The sequence below is a fragment of the Ceratotherium simum genome, chromosome 21 (assembly GCF_057802395.1).
Source record: "Ceratotherium simum simum isolate JZ-2026a chromosome 21, ASM5780239v1, whole genome shotgun sequence".
In the NCBI taxonomy this organism is placed as follows: domain Eukaryota; kingdom Metazoa; phylum Chordata; class Mammalia; order Perissodactyla; family Rhinocerotidae; genus Ceratotherium; species Ceratotherium simum.
Window position 1 is genome coordinate 35,231,924 of NC_141920.1, and position 19,913 is coordinate 35,251,836.

At 40.4% G+C, this 19,913-nt stretch overlaps 1 protein-coding gene across 1 annotated transcript in view; it reads right to left on the reverse strand.

Moving 5' to 3' along the window:
* Positions 1-11,358, reverse strand: part of HAO1 (hydroxyacid oxidase 1) — a 50,968-nt gene extending 39,610 nt beyond the window's left edge. Inside the window, exons 1-2 of the mRNA XM_004433767.3 lie at positions 11,222-11,358; positions 4,692-4,843 (exon numbers count right to left, since the gene is read on the reverse strand). Of these exons, the coding sequence (XP_004433824.1) occupies positions 4,692-4,843; positions 11,222-11,358 (289 nt within the window). The remainder of the gene's footprint in view (positions 1-4,691; positions 4,844-11,221) is intronic.
* Positions 11,359-19,913: the final 8,555 nt, after the last annotated feature.

The window sequence follows — 19,913 nt, forward strand, 5'->3', positions numbered from 1 at the left end:
GTATTCAGGCCAGCCCATTTCCTGGGGATTTGAATGGCCCTCACTTACTCTTACTGACCAGGATGATTGCGACACTTTCTCCAGAGAGGACTGCTAACTAACCCTTGTCTTCTGAATTTGGCCCCAACTTCTCCTTCTAGCTAGGGCCCAAGGCCCTGGAAACAGGAAACATTGATTAGGGGCCAGAAAATCAGGAGGATGGGGAAAAAAATTCCTCCGCAACAACTCCCATAGATTTCACAGTGTCCCCAAGGATCAAGTCGGCTTGAAAGTATTTCCATCTTTTGAAAGGATAGAGTAAACCAAGTATCAGCTGCGTAATTTCCTCGTCCATTTTCTGAGATTTTAGAACAGAAAGCAATCTCGACCACTATGGATGTTCTTACACTCTTACTTAAATTTGCCTATGGCTATCTGTAATCTCCAGTTAGCCGTTGTCTTGGTTTGCATTCTTCTAGTAGCCAACAATGAGACTGAGATATGAGTGCAAGTCTTTTATTTGGGAACGATCACAAGGTGAGTTGAAGGAGTGGGAAAGTGAGAGAGGGATGGGAAGGCAGTCAGTAAAGGGAGCGTTCATGCACAGGTAACTTCTGAGGGCAACAGCATCTCCATGCCACTGGGGAACATAGGGCGACAGTATTAGAAAATGCTTCAGTTACCCTGATCAAAGAGAGCGGAGGTATTTATCCACCAACTCCGTATCATTGGCTGAGGGATCCCTCTCACTCACCCACTCCCAACCCACTCATCCGTCAGCTCCTGTTGCCAGAGAAAACGTCAAGCAAAAAGTTACAGGTTCTGATAGAAATGGTAAATAACAAGGGATTATATCCTGAGCACCAACAGCATCTGCTCCAGGCACACATCCTTTCCTTCCAAGTAACCTATCCATCCTACAACCAAAACATACCAACCAAGGAATGCTCTTGGGTATGGGCTGAGCACCATCAACTTTGAGGATTAATCTAAGTATTAAATAGACTGTCAATCCATCGATGGTATTTGGAACATAGAAGAAAACCTTAAGAATGTTGAAATCCTTGAGGGAGGTTTGTACTACAAATCAGACATATAAACTGTGATGTCACTGCCCTCACAGGCACCTGACCCAGGATCTTAGATTCTTGAGGGCAGTGGTGCAACCTCTCATTGCCAATTCCTCTGTGTCCTCAGTGTCACCACACTCTGTCCATTCTGCCTGTTCCACTTTATCCCAATGTCTACCAAGTATTTCATTCTCCCGGGGGGTCTGTTTTGAATGCTCCTAAAGTGACAAAGTAATTACTTTTAGGGGATTGTAATTGACAGATAAATGGGCTTCCGCTTATGACATTTTATGAGATTTTCTGGAAATTAAAAGCAGCACAGGGGGTTAAGAGCCAAGGCTCGAAGCCAGACTGCCAGGGTCTGAATCCCATCTGTATCGTTTGTGAGTTGTGTGACCCTGGGCAAGTCACTCACCTCTGTGTGCTTCAGTTTCTCGTGTGTAAAATGGGCTTAATAGTGGCACCTGCTTCTTTGGGCTGCTCTGAGGATTCGATGCTTTGATACTTGTAAGCACATTTGTAAGTAGAATTGTAAGTGCCTGGAATCCTATTCTAAGTATTTGATAAGTAAATCTAAAGGAATAAGACTTCAATCGGTATTTAATAAAACCTCATGGTTAGTGCCGAGAGGAAATAATGTTGGATAAAATAGTCCTGCCTAGGCTATCGAACTACAGTTTCGAAGTAAATTTGCTTCTCATATTTCTTTCCACCCCACCTCCATCAAAAATAAGGAGCACTGATCTTGGAAGGGAGGTGGAGAGTAAGTCCTGTCCTTCACTACCTACAAAAGCCTGCTTTCTCTGGAACTCTAGCTCTTTGCCCACAAAATGGGGACAGTGACACCCATCAGATATCAAATAAAGTAATATTTACAAAGATAATTTGCACACTCCGGGGTGTTTTACTAAGCGAACTCTGCTTGCTGCCTTCTTTTGCTTTCTCTCCTTCATTTCCATTCTCTTCAAGGTCCCGTCTCCATTTTTCTCTCCTTTTTAAAATTTAGTTTTAATTGTTCCCTTCTTACAAAATAATTCAAAGGAAATTTTATAAGTATAGACTAAAAATAAGAAAGATATAAAGTCAGGAGTAATGCTATCACTCATAAACACTTGTAAAATGACTACATTTTATATTTTAAGGACTGCATTCTTTGTCCTTAAAAATAAATGTATTTCGGGACCTTACTATTATTTATAACTGTTTTTTAAAAATTAATATATTGTAACATCTTTCCATACCACTACACTCTTTCTATGATATGATTTTTTAAAAATTTTTATTCCATTTATCCTATTTTTTGCAAGCTATCACCAATTATGGAACATTTAGGTGTTTTTTCCCCAATTTTTCTCATATTAAAAATAACAGGGCCGGCCCGGTGGCTTAGCAGTTAAGTGCGCGCGCTCCGCTACTGGCAGCCCGGGTTCGGATCCCGAGGGCGCACCAACGCACAGCTTGTCTGGCTGTGCTGAGGCCGCGTCCCACATACAGCAACTAGAAGGATGTGCAACTATGACATACAACAATCTACTGGGGCTTTGGGGAAAAAAAAAAAAAAAAAGGAGGAGGATTGGCAATAGATGTTAGCTCAGAGCCAGTCTTCCTCAGCAAAAAGAGGAGGATTAGCACGGATGTTAGCTCAGGGCTGATCTTCCTCACAAAAAAATAAATAAATAAAATAACAAAAGCATGAAAATCCTTGCAGAAGTGTCCTTCCTCAAAATCACAATTATTTCCTTGGAATTTCTAGAAAAGAATTTACAGCATCACACAGAATTCACACTTTTAAAGCTCTGATACACAGAGCCATATTATTTTCTAGAAAGATTATTCCACTTTACACTCTTCCTATTAGTATTTGAACATGCACATTTTCTTTCTAACCTCATCACAAACTGTATAATCTTAAATAATAATTTGATATTCAGAAAATAAAATATATAGCTATAATGTACATTTATTTAATAATTAGTGAAAGTGAATACTTTTCATATGTTTATTGGCCATTTTTATGTTTCCATTTGTGGATTTCCTATTTACATCTTTTTCCACTTACATCTTTTCATCTATTTTGTGTACATGTTATTTGATTATTCAAATATAAGGGCTCTTTATACAGAAAGGACATTAACCGTTTGTAGTCTCATATTTTTTCAATTTATGTTGCCCTTGGTTTTCATTTTTATATAGAAATTTGAGAGCATGGAAGTTTCAGATTTTTATGTGGATTTGTTTGCTTTGTTTTAGTGGATGTCGTCTATGGCTTGCTTAGGAAGGCCTCTCTTACCCCAACGTTAAATAGACAGAGACTCATTTAGTATTTCCTTTTTTGTTTTTTTTTCCTCTCTGCCCATATTTCAGGATTACTATAGACAAATGGCTGGGCCCCCAGGCCACTTATCTGTGTGTGGTCCTGAACCAAAGAAGCCCCAGGCTCTGCCCTAAGTCTGTCCAGCACAACCTACTGCATCAAGCTGATGTCCCTGGCAGAATTCTGTGGAAGACATTTCAAGGAGGGAAGTGAATACAAAAGATCCTTAATTCTTAGAACTAAAATGCTTTAAAATAGTACTTAGTTTTTCTCTTTGGGCCTGAATTTCTGGCCCTGCTAAACATCAAAAAAAGACAGAATTAATTACCAACTTTTATATGAGTTTCTGAAACAGAATGTGGGGAGATTTATCATTGTGCATACCCTTTCAAATGTTCACAGTTACTAGGGGGCTGGGAAGTTAATAAATTAGCTCTAATAAGGAATTTCTTTACGTCATATTTGAATTTCTCATCACTCTCTCCTAAGGCAGTTAGAAATGCTCTATTGGGAATATAATCCATTTGTAAGAACAAATCATGGTCCAAAACTATGGCAGAAAACACAACCAACCAGGTCACTGCATTTGCTCTTTCACTGTGAAAATCACATGGATTTGGGGAATCAGGAAAGCCTTTGAAATAAGGTAGCCATGAGGGTGAATCCCGTCTCTGCTACTACCCAGCTGTATGGCCTTGGGTGAGTTAATTTCTCAGACCTCCATTTTCTGAGATGTTGATATTAATACTCATAATATAACTAAAAGTTATTGAGCCACTACTCTGTGTCAGGCACAGTTTTAAGCACTTTATATGTGTGAACTCATTTAATCCTCACAGTAACCCAAGAAGGTAGGTACCAATTTTATCCCCATTTAACACCTAATAAAACCGAGCCACAAAGAGCATCTTGCCCAGAGTCAAACAGCTGGAAAGTAGAGAAGCAGGATGTGCAAGGACAGGCGTTTTTTTTTTTTTTTTATAATTTTATTTGTTTATTTTTTCCCCCAAAGCCCCAGTAGATAGTTGTGTGTCATAGTTGCACATCCTTCTAGTTGCTGTATGTGGGACGTGGCCTCAGCATGGCCAGAGAAGTGGTGCGTCGGCGCGCGCCCGGGATCCGAACCCGGGCCGCCAGCAGCGGAGAGTGCACACACAGCCGCTAAGCCACCCGGCCAGCCCAGGACAGGCGTTTTGTTGGCAGAGTCAATGAGCTTAATTTATGTGAGTGTAAAAACATCCAGGGAAGTGTTTGCTTGATGCATACAGAGAAGGGAGTCACTAAACCTTAGTCCTCTTCCATCCTTTAGGTGAGGACCTTGTTCCTACCTCGCACAGTTGCAAGCTCCCCATCCACGTGAGCCATGCGCTGCATGGCGGTAGCCCCAACACATATTGGCATGCTGACCCTCTGCCCTAAAACAGAAGTCGACAGGTCTACTTCAGCAACATTCCGGAGCATCCGTGGATACAGCTTCCATCTAGAATTGTTTTTTTAAAAAAAAGGTTTTAGAATTTCAAAAGCATAATCAAAGCTTTGACATTAGACTTTAGTAAAAAAGAGAGAGAATAGTCTTGTATTTTTCCCATCAAGCAAATTACTTTACAAGGCTAAAGGAAAGGTGGGAATTTTAATGTTTGTTCAGATGGCAAGTTAGCAGTAAGGTAATGATTTTCTCAAGCCATTGTTCTTAGTAAGGTATAATTAACATATAGTAGAATTCACCCATTTGAGTGTACAGTTTTGTGAGCTTTGAAAAATGCCTGCAGTCCTGTAACGGCCAAGACAATCAAGATCTAGAACAGTTCAACCATCCTGAAAAATTTCCCAATTTCCTTTTTCCCCATACTCCTTTTGCAGTAAAACTCTCCCCCGCCAATTCCCTTATAACCACTGATTATTTTTTTGTCCCGATAGTTTTACTTTGCAATAATATCGTATGAATGGAATTGTACAGTATGTAACCTTTTGAGTCTGCCTTCTTTCACTTAGTGTAATCATTTGAGATCCCTCCATGTTGCTGCATGCATCAATAGTTTGCTCCTTTTGGTTGATGAATAGTATTGCACTGTATGGAGGTACCACAGTTTGTTTATCTATTTCCCAGCTAAGAGACATTTGAAATGTTTCCAGTTTGAGGCAATTATAAATAAAACCACTATAAACATTCACTTAAAGGTTTTTGTGTGAACATAGCTTTCATTGCACTTCCTCCAAGCCATTTTGAAGATGGTATACAAGGCAGAGATGTTAGATTATAGTTTAAGAAGATATGCTATGTCTACTTTGTCTTTTTTTTTTTATATAACAGACAGTAGCTTCAGGCAATTACTTTTAAAATTATAACGTATTTCTTCAAAACCCTTAATCTGAATTCTGTATCCATTGAAGAACGATGAGGGAAGATAACTTTTTTTGTTGTTTAATTGAGCATTTTCCTCACAAATGTTATTTGGCAGAGACTGGAGCTTTTGGCTTTAAAAAGTTTTGACTCCTGAACATTATTTTAGAAGACTTTTTCTTCAATTCTTTCATATTGCAATGAAAATTACCAATAAACCAAGAACCAAAAGTTCACTAGTAAAATTTACAAGAGGATTAGTTCTCTTTCATCTCAGCAAAATTTATATCTTCCATTTGTTCAGGATTATTTTTCTCCTCATTAGTAACTGATTAAAACTGAAGAAACTCAGTCCTATTTCTAATGAACACTAAGACAATAAACGTGTGTGTAGACACACGTACATACCTAACCAGCACTCCCCTTTCATTACCTAGATTTAACTCTGCTTCCAGAGAGATCAAGATTTTCCGTTAAGACAGTAAAGCGTGATTTAGTGATGGAGTAACCAAAATAAATCGAACCTCCAAAGACTTAATTGAAGCCTACTTCCTGTAGCGGAAGAAGAAATTCTGGCTTCGTGTTGCTTTGTGGAATAGCTAAGGGTCTGTAATCTAACCCTTCCTCATAATAAAGTAAAAACATCCAGCTCCTGAAAAGAATAACAAAGAAGTTTTACTGTGCGATTTCTCTGCAATTCGTTTGAACATCATAATTGTCATTATTTTCTGTCACACCACGTGCTCTGCTGCGGGAAGTCTTTTCTTCCCGACTGACCCTCACAGCGTGATTCTTTGATCTCCATTTTGAAGGGGAGAAGTAGAAACCTTGAAAAGAGTTTTTATTACCAATCATCTCTAAGTGTGTTATTAGAATGAGAGAAAAAGATTTTAATAGCAGCCGTTGGCATGCTGGCCTTGGAAGGCATTAATATTTACTTAGAGCTGGAGAAACAGTGAAAGCTTTTATGAAGAGCCACACAGAGCTGCGGGGCATCAGCTGTGCGTGTGTGTGCGTGTGCGTGTGTGTGTGTGTGTGTGTGTGTGTCTGTGAGGCAGAAGGGACATTTTTAAAGTCCGATTCCCATTTGTAAGGCAAGGCTCAATCTATCTCCGGGCAGTAGCTTTACGCTTGTCCACGTGGTGGCGCAGTCACTTTAATAACTGTGTGTCCCGGCTTCCCCATACACATTATTTTCTGTTCTGAGAATGACAGTGCAGAGACTCGTCAACCAATGCACAAAATGCAATTCCTAGGCAAAATTAGGTGAGATCAATGGAGTGGGAAATGTATGCTCTCTAAAAAGTCCTCCACATTTTGATATTTTCCGAAGAGCAGTTACAACTCACCTTGTCAGATAGTTCGAATAGCTTTCCAAGCCCCTGTAGACCCTACGCTCAGTTAGAGTAATTATTTCCACAATCTTACATAAAATCATAGCTGACTGTAACCTTGGACTGTGCTCTTATGGGATCTCCACTTTGGAAAAAGGATATTGAGATTGACAAAACAATTGAACCAATTGAATAATAAACCTTTTTCAAAGGATGGAAAATAAGATAACCAAGTAAAGGGAGTGGGGTAAAGGTGGAGGTCCTTTAACAAGTCTTTTGATCCACACTTCACATCCGCAAGGGCCTCAACTTTAATTTATCAGAAAAATCAGGTGATATAAACACTCCCCAAGAGGGGGCCACTCTGTTGAAGAAAGACATTCACACATCATGCAGCGTTAAAGCCGTGTGCTGGTACTGAATCCCACCAACTGAAAACAGTGAATTAATGTGTTATAAGTCCTGCAATATGATCATATTGCATTCCAATTTCTCCACATTAATTTTTTTACTCTAAGTATTTAAAATATACATGTATGTATATAAAATATGTATATATGTATATAAAATGTACCACAATTTTTGTAATCTTATTTTTTACCATTCATTTATAAGACTGTGAGAACTTGAAAACATTTAACTGGATCACTATCAACCTCTGAGGCACCCTGGTAAAGGAATAAGGAGGGCAGGAATTTAAGTCTGACAAAAACACAGCATGGTAAGCATATTTAAATAGTCAAACCATTTTTTGAATGCCTTGGTGTGTAGATAGGTTTCAAGAAGGTCCCTGAACCTCCTGAAATGGTGTGTGCTTGTGTGTGTGTGCTTGTGTGTGTGTAGGTTTGTCAACAGTTGTCTGGATAAAGAAGCCACAGCTTTGAGGTCCAAGATGGAGAGAAGGGGGAGGGGGAGGAAGAGGAAGAAAAGGAGAAGGAGGAGAGAATAGAGCTGGGATATGAAATCTCTTTCCATGTGAACCTTTAAAAACAAGGGACAATTTCAGTAGCTGCTTTTCCAAATGCAAGAGCAAAAAGCAGCTTACCTACCTGTTGTGCAAACTAGCTGAATGATTCTGCGACGTTTATGCCTATGAGACGAACACCACAAATGCCACTGATGAGTTTATATTGCTTCTCAAATATTAAAGTGAGAGAATGGTATCACTTTTATGATCCGTTATTTAACAGAAAACCACACAATTTTCAGTGTCAATAAGTGATGCAACAGGAATAAGAAAAGCATCATTTTCAAATATGATCAGGACTTTTAAATGCCCAAATCCTACAATTATCTTCCACAAATGATAATTTCACAAGAAGCCACAAATTTCACCCAGACCGTGGTTGTCAAGGATACACTGAGTTAATGTGTAAGCGAAACAAAGTACTAATCTTTTTTAAATGAACTCCAATCAGGTCAGGCCATGCAAAATGTAGCTAGCTGACATTTGCTCTATTCTTGTCGTGTTTGCAATAGGAAACTACGTTCTTCAGTGTGGTTCCATCTATTTTACCTTATTTGTCCTTTTGTATTTTATTTTATTTTGTTTTTTGGCCACAATAACATTAGAGTCCCAAGTCTTACACAGAAATGTCTCCAAGCAACTGCTGGGTCACCTAAGTGAGCCATGTCTCCAGAATTCCAAAATGTGGCTGTCAGAGCTGAGTGCAGAGAGATAAAAGCTGTCACTGTGACCTTTGGTTGTACCTGTGGGAGGCGGAGGTGTATAAATTTCCTAAATGTCTTTAAAATACTCTGACATTGTGTCACAACAGGTTATCTGAGGTTTGGTTGTTTTGCAGTCTTCATTTGAATCAGAATGAGAGATTTCAGATTGATTTCCTCCATCCCATCAACACAAAGCCACCACAACGAGGGCAGAAAATCTATTCTTAGTTCCATGTGATCAGCTGGATGACACAGAGTGAGGAATGAAGGGTCACCCAGCAAGTTTTACAGCAAAAGAGGAATTGAGGTGTTAGATAAGCAACAGCCCCTAACTTTTGTTGCAATAAAAACTTCTCAAGTGGTTGACAATAGATTAGCATCAGCCACCCTCCAGAGAAAGTTGATTAATCCATATTTTTTTCGGCTTTAAAGCTGAACGAAAGAGAAAGATCAAGGGTCATGGAAAAGACGGCATTGCAAACTCATTCTCTATCTGTGTCCTATCACGAAGTTACTCAGTACATACGTAGGCTGGGAATACTCACTGGACTATCACACAATTCACACCAGCCATGAGGCAGTTTTCCAGTTCACCACTTAGAAGTCATCACCGCCTTCCATGGCTCACAAAGTTTCTAGGATTTCTAGGGTTGCCGAGGTGATCCATCTGCTCTGCTGCACCCATTTGCTCCCTCTTTGAGGCCTCCACTGGGCCAATTGTTTTGGGTACATTTTGCATCAGTTCAACCCGCCAGCATTGTGGAGGCCAAAGGTCAGTATGCATCCATTGGAGTATAAGCTCCTGTGGACAGGATCTTTCTCTGTCTGGCTCACCACTCTATCCTCAGCATGTAGTACAGAGAGAGTCCTAATAAGTGTGAGTTAATTAATTAACTAGTGTGGGGTAAAGGGGGTTAAAGTGCGGGTGAGGAAGGCTGTATATAAATGGAATGGGTGGTCACCTGAGCATTGCGACCTAAGGAATGCAGAGAGACACCAACTCCATAAGCCTGTCAAGGACCTGAAATTTCCTTGGTTAAAATGACTCATTGGGGTTAAAGTGTTGTTTTCAGGAGATTACTAATAGACAAACTACATTACCTGGTGAACAGAATTGGTATGGGCCCAAAAAGGGGCACCTTCCAGGAGCAGAAAACTTTGAAGGGGCCCAAAATGTTAAATATTGGAAAAGATTGTACAGAATTTTAAGCCCCTCCACTCTTAGCCAACTTTTCCCTTCCCATGCTCTTCCAGCATTTTTTGAGCTCATTTGGGTTCCAGGGAATATTGAGACAAAGTCAAGGCTTGAATAAATTTGGAGAAGGCCCCACCCTGCAGCCCATTTGCGGCTCCTGCAGGTGAACTGGCGCTGCTTGCCATTGACCACCTTGGTTAAAATGATTTCATTCCCCCTAATTTACACACGGAAAAGTGATTTTGAGAGTTTGCTCCATACTAAAGAAGAAATCAAGAAGGAAAGCAGATTCTTTCCCTTGAATATTTTCTGCCTTTTTTCTTTAATTTATCGCTATCAATGAGCACCTACAACATTCATTGGCTTCACTAAAGGCTGTAACATAAGATGGATATGCCTAAAAGAGCGTAGTGTATTGAAGGCTCTCCTCCCCTACCCCAGCAAATAAACGATTTTTGTAACTGCTCAGAGAAAAACACTCCTTTAAAGATTTTATTTATTTATTTTTCCCCCCAAAGCCCCAGTAGATAGTTGTGTGTCATAGCTGCACATCCTTCTAGTTGCTGTATGTGGGACGCGGCCTCAGCATGGCCGGAGAAGCATTGCGTCGGTGCGCCCGGGATCCGAACCCGGGTCGCCAGCAGTGGAGCGCGCGCACTTAACCACCAAGCCACGGGGCCGGCCCAGAAAAACACTCCTTTAAAGTTCTGTTTCTTGTTTTCATTACAAACAGAAAACATAAACCATGACACCCACCATCTTATGCTTTGAAATATGAAAATCAAAGGAAAACTAATTGGGGAAGAGACATGAAGCACTGTGGAGGAGAGATGAGACAGCGAAGTTGAGAGATTAATGTTAGGTAGACAAATTGAAATCTAAAGTGAAAGTTGAGACAACAGTATCACAATGAATGATGACAGAAAGCCAGCAGGATGGGAACATTGGAGGCAACGATCCAATCTGGTTCAACCAGATAAGATGGCTGTCTTGCATTTCATGCTGTTTCCTACAACATGAACATAGACCCTCTCTGTCATACTCAGAGAAAAAGAAAATAGAGTCATCAGAATTTATCACTATTTTGTATGTAGTTAAATTAATTATCTACATAATTCCAATTGTTCTAGATCCCCGGGCTTGGAATATTTGAAAACAATTTAAAAGCCCAAGATTTCTCACAACCCCAAGAATTCTCTCTTAAGCATATATCTAGACAAATAATTCCACATCATCAACATTAAATCTACGAGATCTTATTTTGGTAGAATGTCTTTGTATAACTTTAAAACATGATTTAAAAATTTTTTTTCTTACCTGGAAAATGCTGCAACATTATCAGCCAAGGTTTCCTGGTCATTTGCCCCAGACCTGTAATAGTCATATATTGACTTTTGCAGTACTGATTTAGCATGTTGTTCATAATCGTTGATACAAAGAAGCCGGGTGAACATTGTCACAGGTTATTGCAACCCCAGGTGTTTTGGGGTTTTTTTTTTCCTGCATTGCTTTCTACATCCTGACAATTCCGTTATTTGTCAAATATTAATAGACTTTTTCCAAAGTTCAGATTGAGTTCTCTGTTGCTTACATTAATTGAGCAAACATAGACTTTGAAATTTCGTTTACAGCCATCTGCCAAAGAACAGCTACACCTAAGCCACAAGAAGTTGGGGTTGAGAAGGCAGGAGGGGACTAGCTGTCTGTCACATTAAAAAGGCAGAGGAATGGGTCAAAAATTAAGGAGTCGGAGGAGGAACTGCATAAAACTGCTCTCGATTCAGTTCTGCCTAAGGCTGCTTCTTCCACACAGTATGGACCTTTGCTCTTTGCTTGGTACCCAGGATGGACTGCCTACCATTTTTCATCCACATTTGGATCATGCACATATCACATGAAAAAGAGCTTATGAAATGAATGGGACATCCAGCAAATACAGGGTGTCTACATAATATGAAATTCAGCTGATTATAAACATTTGGCTTTAACAAGGAACATTAAGGCCAAATTTACAGCTAATTCTTACAGAGTCTTATCTCACTCTGGAGAGGATGTAGGGAGGTGCCATTCCAAAAGACCTTGTGGTCTTAGTCTAAAATTTCACTCAATTGTGGAACGTCTGGGGAATATTCATATTAGTAAGACACGGTTCAGAAAACAATGGCTTTAACACCAATCGGACCTGGGTTTCAGCCTAGGAGCCTTCACTTAAAGCTACTCATGAGCTGTTCAGCAGCTAAATTCCAACTTCTTACATCTGAACAAGAATGTTCTCTTGAACTTGGAGCCTGCTTTTCCATCCACATGGCATACTACAGTGCTGTGGAATCATGCCCCCAGGAACAGCCCTCGACCAAAGACTTCAGGGAGTTGATGCATAAATACCCCAAATCCCTCACTCCTCTGGTGGTTAACCCCAAGTTGCGTGTTCCACATTGAGGCTTCAGTTGCCCACAATGTTAGCTGGTTGATAACCCACCCTGTGTTGGCTGCCTTCCCTTCCAATCTTGTTACTGGATACATACCCAGGTTCTTTACCCGCCACACAAACAGGGCCAATGAAAACTGGAACGTCAGGCTTATGGCAAGGAAAGAGTTTTTATTTCAAGTGACGTCAACCAGGAGATGAGAGCTCTCCAATTTGTCCCATCTCCCCGAAAGATGGGAGGCAAGGGGTTTTAAAGGTTGTGAGGAATGTGGCTGCTTGTAGGGAGGGGGAGCCTGTGGCCTTCCTGGTGGGCGCTTTCCCACCAGCCTGCCTTTGGCCTTATGAGGCTGCCTGCAGGGAGGAGGATGGTGAGATAAGGGACTCAAAGGTGGGTGTCCTTGGTTGTCTGTCTCCATGGTGGATGGTAGATTCTGGCACCAGGAAGCCAAGAAGTTGAGGTCTGAGAAGCCTTAGCTTCTTGATATTCTCTGGATATCAGTTTGCCTGTAACAAAACTTCAAAGGATCTGTAACTAGCCAAAATGTTAGCATGAGGCCACCTGGGCTCTAATGATTTGTAACTTCTATTGCCTTGTGAAGTTTGGGGATAGGAAGGTTTAAAAAACCGATATTTACATATGAATGCAACTTAGAGAAGCAGGGAAAGAGGATGAGTGCTTTTGGTTTTAACCCCATATATGCTGGGTTTAATATAGGGGAACTGAGATCAGGGCCGGCATCAATCTCACTTCCCTACCCCTTAATTTAATCAAAAAGCTTTATGCTGTTAGCATGGGCACTGATCATACATTGGTTTATTCCTAAAGTTCACAAATGCTTACTTTTTGCATCAGTGTGGTGATAGGTAAAATGACATTAAAATTGCTATTGGAATGTGAAAATCGCTTAATATGATAAGAGAGTCTTAAAAGAAATAACTCAATTTCATTGTTAACAAAATCACTCTGAAAGTTGATCTAAGGAATCTTAATTGCTGCTAAGAACTGATTCAAAATTTGCGGATTAAAGCATGACCTTTTATTTACATATTCATTCATTTGCGACTTTAATAATTATTAGAACCGTTAACACCTTGCAACTAATGTAATTTTGATACAGAGGCAATTTAATAATCTAGAATGAACTTTAAGCAGGCCAAGTTCTGGTGAAACTAAGAAAGATAAGGGCCAGTGCTTCTCAAAGGGAGACCCTGGACCAGCAGCATCAGCCTCATCTGGGAACTTGTCAAAAACGCAAATTCTCAGGTCCCACCGCAGTCCTGCTGAATCAGAAACTCTGCAGTCATTTGTGCTGTAACAAGCCTTCCAGGTGATTCTGCTGCACACTATTGTATGAGATCACTACTTTGGCAAGATGGAGAGTGAGAATTTCTTTTTTTCAAGAGGCTTGAATTAAAAAAAAAAAAAATTCCACTGTCATTCTGTACTATTGCAGCCCAACAGCTGATTTTGGAGAACCATCTTAGTGGAGAAACTAAAATATAGTCCCCACATTGCTTAATTAATCTCTTAGGGGAGAGAATGAAAACTAGTAGTTGGAGTTTAGAACAGCTTGTGTTAATTTGTCATAATTACATTGTTTAAATATCTCACATTCTTTCAGAGACACTAAGTTCTGTGCAACCCCCCTCTAGGCCTCTGTGAAGGGAGATGCTGAGGGTGTAACATGACAAAACAAGACCAGGCCTTGTTCAAGCTGCTAAAGGCTGCACTTGCCCCACCCCACTCTCCAGTTTGGGAATCAGCACAGTAAATGCCAATGTGATGGCATCTGCTGGATTTGAGCACTCTCCTTCACAGTGGCCAAAAAAAATGGAGATTTTTTTTTTTTACACTGGATTTAATGAAATTTTTTTTGATGAGGAAGATTGTCCCTGACCTAACACCTGTGCCAACCTTCCTCTATTTTATATGTGGGACGCTGCCACAGCATGGCTTGATGAGCAGTGTGTGGGTCCATGCCCAGGATATGAACCCGCGAACCCTGGGCCACTGAAGCAGAGTGCATGAACTTAACCACTACACCTCCGGGCTGGCCCCAGGACTTAATAAAATTTTAATTCACTTCCAACCCTCCCTAGTATCCCAACAAAATGTTCTGCAGAATAATGCCTCACCATCTCCACAACCCTTGGATATTTTGCAAACCATGGGGAGCTCTTTTCCTGCCTTAATCTCAAGGGCAACTCAAGCATGAGCTAGAAGGAAGCAACTAGAACTCCACATCCTCAGCTGGATCTTCACTCTCATTTGTCTCAAGATATGATTTAGACTATCACTAGGAAAATGTCTTATTTCCTGTCTTTATCCTTTTCAGAGGCTTTTCCTTTTCAATGAGGTGTAGAGTTGGTGGAATCTTAGGCGTCTCCACCATCTAGGCACTAGAAAGGGCTGTGTTTACAACATCACAAGCACCAATGCCTAGCGAGACACAGGGAGGGACGGTGCTCTTACAAGGGTAAAAACTATTTCATTGTGGTTTTACTTTGCATTTCCCTCATTACTAACAACTTTGATAATATTTTATATGTTTATTTATTGGCCTGTTAGTTTTTCCACTTTGTGAAATGCTTGCTCATGTCTTTGGCCATTTTTCGTATTAGATTTGTTGTTATTGACTCATAGAATTTCTTCATATATTTTGGACACAGATCCTTTGTGGTTATATGTGTATAATGTATAGTTTTACTAAGTTCTTGACCTTTTTTTACACACACGAATAATGCCACTGTCAGCCTCAAAGCTGCGTGAAGGAGAGCATGTGGTTAGATATCCTCCATTTTCTTTCTCTCTCTTCCTTCCTTTCTCCCTCTGTCCCTCCCTCCCTTTCTCTCTTTCTTTCTTTCTTTCTCTGTCTTCATCTTTAACTTAGTTTCCTTTGTGTCCTTTTACTTCTTCCCTTTCTTCTTTCTCTTCCTCCTCATTCTCTTGTTATTCTTCCTCTTTTTTTCCCTCCTTGTTTTAATTAGAGCCAAGTGCTAGGCAGGCAAGTTGCTTCTACCTAGGTGGATTTTTTTTTCTGGCTCACCCAATGAATGTGTCGCCCTTTGAGCTCCTGGCCTTGAGCTGGGATGAAAGAGTATGCAAGTGGTTACAAACTCGTGGGAAAGGTTCCCTCTCTATCCTATGCCACAGGGCACGACTTTGCAGGCAGTCTCCTGGAGGTGGTGTGAAGTTGGAGTTGAAGGAGATGTGTTTACTTGTGCTTCTCCACTACCCTGAGTTACCATCCTTTTGAGTGTCCACTTCTAAAGTGATATGGTTTGTCTTCTGTTCCCCGAGGTCCATGAGGCTACTACAGTAGAGCCTCAGTACTGGGTCAGCACATGCCATTGGAGGAAAAGTAGCTTTCGGACTCCCTTACTTTTCTGGGCTCTTGCTCTCACCTGGTTTTTAGTCTGTTTATTCCTTACTATTTAATGAACACTTTGAGGCCTTTAGAAATATGTGTGTTATATTTAAAATAGGTATGAATTATTTTCAGCAGGATGATTAATTGACATATTTTAGATCACTCAGTGAGTATGAATATGGGCAATGAATCATTTGATTACTAGCAACTGGTCATGAATTATTAGTTCAGTTTTTTTTTCCTATTATCCCAGACCCAGTTTGTGGAAACAGGTCATTTTCCTTGCAGGAAGGGATTTTTCCTCCCAACTATCCTTTCACTGAGGTGTGGTCCCTCAGGTTCCCGTCTTTATATGAGAGTCTCCATGGCTTTGTCTGCTCACCCCGTGCAGCTGCAAACACCAGCACTCTCAGTGGTCAGGGTTTAATAGATGTCCTTTGTGCAACCTTCAGCTTCAGTGTCATTTACCTGTTGGGCTTTTGCTTGCTGTTGAGTTTTTTGTTTTTGTTTTTTTGGTGTGTTTGTTTCTTTACTTGTGTGGCTTCTTGAGACTATCCATTACTTTCTTGCCATTTCAGCAACATATTGTGAAATATGCTTTTAATATTTTATCTTCCATCTGTAGGTGTTTTATGAAAGACTTTCTTAGTAAATCTAACCCACGGTATTTTCCAAAACTGAAGTCTAAGCTTTTTCTTTAATTATGGGTCTTTTGTTGCACAGAAATTTAAATTTTATACTATAGTCAAATTTATCAATAGTTTTAGTGATGGTTTGGCTTTTTATCCTTATTTAGAAAAATCCTCCAGGGGTCATAAAGGCATTCTCCCATATTTTCTTCCATCTGGAACTGATCTTTGTTCACTGTGGTAGTCATTATTGCTTTGCAGCAAATAGGTCTTCCCCTCGGGCAATCTTAAGATTGCATGTCCTGATTTGCTTATGGTACAGTTGGACCATGAGACCCATTCTGGCCAAAGAATCATGGGTGGAAGTGTACTGTGTCACTTCTGGGACAGAGAATTTAATTGCCAACTGAGACCCTCTGGTACTCTCTTTTCCTCTGTCATAACTAGCAATATTCCAAATAGTGACTGCTCCATCAGCCTGAGTTCCCAAATGTGGGCATCATGGAGCATAGCCTCTAGACAGACCAAAATGGCTATGTAGCATGAGCAAGAATAAACTTTTGTTGTTTTAAGATACAGAAATTTTGACGTTGTTTATTACTGCATATAACCCAACCTACCCTGACTAACTTAAAATAGTATTAGAGAAGGAGTAACAAAAAAGAAAAAATGTTGGGTATTTGCTGAGAGGGTGGGTGGTAAGAAAATTGTTGTCAAAGGCAAGAAGGATAAAAATTCATGTCATGCAGTGGCAAACCCATTACTGTTCTTGTCACTTGCAACAACTTGGAAAGCGGATCACTTAATGAACATGTACCCATAAGGGAAGGAGTTGTAAAGCAAAATATGTAGCATGAGTTGGCTACTATTGGCTGCATTGGGTTAATTATTACAAGAAAAATAGATAAGCTCGCAAAAGACTTGTGAAAAACAGGAAAAAAAAGATTCCCCAATGGAGAATCCAAAAGAGAGAGTCCTGAAATCTGGGGACTTGAAAGGCTTTTAGAAGCTACTGGTTCCTAAACCCTGTCGATAAAATATAAATTTTAAAAGGTGTTTGAATCATAAGGATCATTTCAAACTCAGTTCTGTGTAAGGATCAAATCTCAGGCCCAGCCCTTACACTCCTTGTTGCAAGAACTGAATGAAATAAGCCGTCTCAGAACAAGACCCAAATAAGAATATGACACTCAATACGTCTTTTTAACTAGACAAGATGGCTGGGTGAAAAGAGTTAAAGCATGTGACTGATATCCCCAACGTATGCTGTTCCGGTGATCCAGTGCTGCACAGCAAACCCCACACAGCTAATTCAGTAACATGAAGCAACATCCATTTTGTTACGCTCATGGATTCTGTACATCAAGAACTTGGACAAGGCAAGTAAGGACGGCTTCACTCTGTTCCATGATATGGGGTCTCAGATGGCATGACATGGATGGATGGGGTCTAGAATCATCTAGAGGTTAATCACTCACATATCTAGCACCTCAGCTGAGATTTCTCGAAGGCTAAGGCCAGCTGGGACTGTCAACCACAGCTTCTACTACATGCAGCTTCCTCACGTCACTAGGACTTCCTCACAGCAGGGTAGCCCCAGGGGACTGGACTTCTTACATGATGGCTTAGTTCTCCAAGAGTGAATGTTCTAGCAAACAATGTATAAGCTATGTGGCTTTTACGACCCGGCCACAGAAGTCACGTAGCGTCACTTCTGCTTATGATCAAAGCAATCTCAAGTCCACCTAGATTCAAAGGGAAGGAGACAGAGACTCCAATTCTTAATGAAACAAGTGTCTAAGAACTTGTAGCCACATTTTATTTTTTATTTTTTTTAAATATTTGTGACCTTGCATTAGGCAAAGACTTCTTCTTTTTTTTTTTATAATTTTATTTATTTATTTTTTTCCCCCAAAGCCCCAGTAGATAGTTGTATGTCATAATTGCACATCCTTCTAGTTGCTGCATGTGGGATGCGGCCTCAGCATGGCCGGAGAAGTGGTGCGTTGGTGCACACCCGGGATCCGAACCCAGGCCGCCAGCAGCGGAGCACGCGCACTTAACCGCTAAGCCACGGGGCCGGCCCTGTAGCCACATTTTAAAACTAACATATACACACAATGAGGTCAAAAGAGAGAGAGAAAGAACAGTGTAGGAGCAAAGAAGTAAAGAAATGCAAACATCTTCCTCTTAACTACCAGAAGTCTATTCTTGAAAATCAGAAATTCTACATGAAAATGCAAACTGGGAGCCTACTTCCTATTATTTAAGTGGGGAAAATTATAATACATTAAATACCAACACTCAATCCTCAACCAATTTCCTAAAAACAGAACCAAAATAAAATAAAATAAAACATCTACATGTAAGTTCTAAATGATTGTGTCAGGATGTAAAATGTTTAAAACATCACTTCCTGATGATCAAACAATTTAAAAGGTTGTTAACAATTACTTTGTACATACTAAGAAGCCACACATCCCTGCAGACCCTCAGCACACTTTTCAAAACATCTGCATGTGTTTCTGCCATTTTACAAATTGTAATCAGAATGTAAAGCAAGACTTTTCACTCACATCTTTTGCCATATCCATTGCCAATCCTCCTCTTTTTGCTGAGGAAGATTGGCCCTGGGCTGACATCCATGCCCATCTTCCTCTACTTTATGTGTGGGACGCCTGCCACAGCATGGCTTGACAAGCAGCGTGTAGGTCCTGGCCCAAGATCTGAACCTGAGAACCCTGGGCCACTGAAGCAGAGCGCACAAACCTAACCACCAGGCCCCTGGGCTGGCCCCCAACGTCACATTTTTTTTTAAATGTTCAATTGCATTTGGGGGATATAAATGTGCACTTTTCTTATGAACATTATCCAAATAACCAACTGAAATTAGATGTATGTTTTAATTGTGAAAATTAAGAACTAAAATGTGTTTTATTAAAAAACAAGAGATGCCTTCAGAATTACTACAGACAAGTGTCTACTGAAGGTCTCCCATTTGTCCCCTTTATAGTGATTATTCTGTTCCTGTTCTGTCACTGTACACTGACTGTATAGGACAGTGCTTAGCAAACTTTTATCAGAATCACCTGGGGATTAAGCACAGATTCCTAGGATCACCTCCAGCATTTCTGATGTAATAGGTCTGGAGTGGGGTCTAAGAATTTACATTTCAAATATTTGATGCTGCTGCTGCTACACAATTTGAGTAATTCCTCTATAGAGGACAGGGAACCTGTTTTTTTAGTTCATAGGTCTCCAGAAAAAGAGAAGCCACATTCCGACCCGAGGTAGAGATTGCCACGCATCACCTCTGATGTCAAAACCCCCATACATCAGAGAGTGGAGATCCTGGACTTGGAGCTGAATGCTATTATTAAGCGGGATTTTCTGTTCCTCTCGTTTGGGGAGGGAAAGAGTTTATCTTGCTTTGGGAGGAAAAGTGGGCCAAATACTTGGTTCAACAAATACAGTGTAGATTCAGCTCCTCCCCTTCAAGGCACATGGTGATATTGCATGTTCTGATTCCCTTGTGGATGGGGCCCTGCTAGTTTTGGGCCATGAGACTAGTCCCGGCCAAT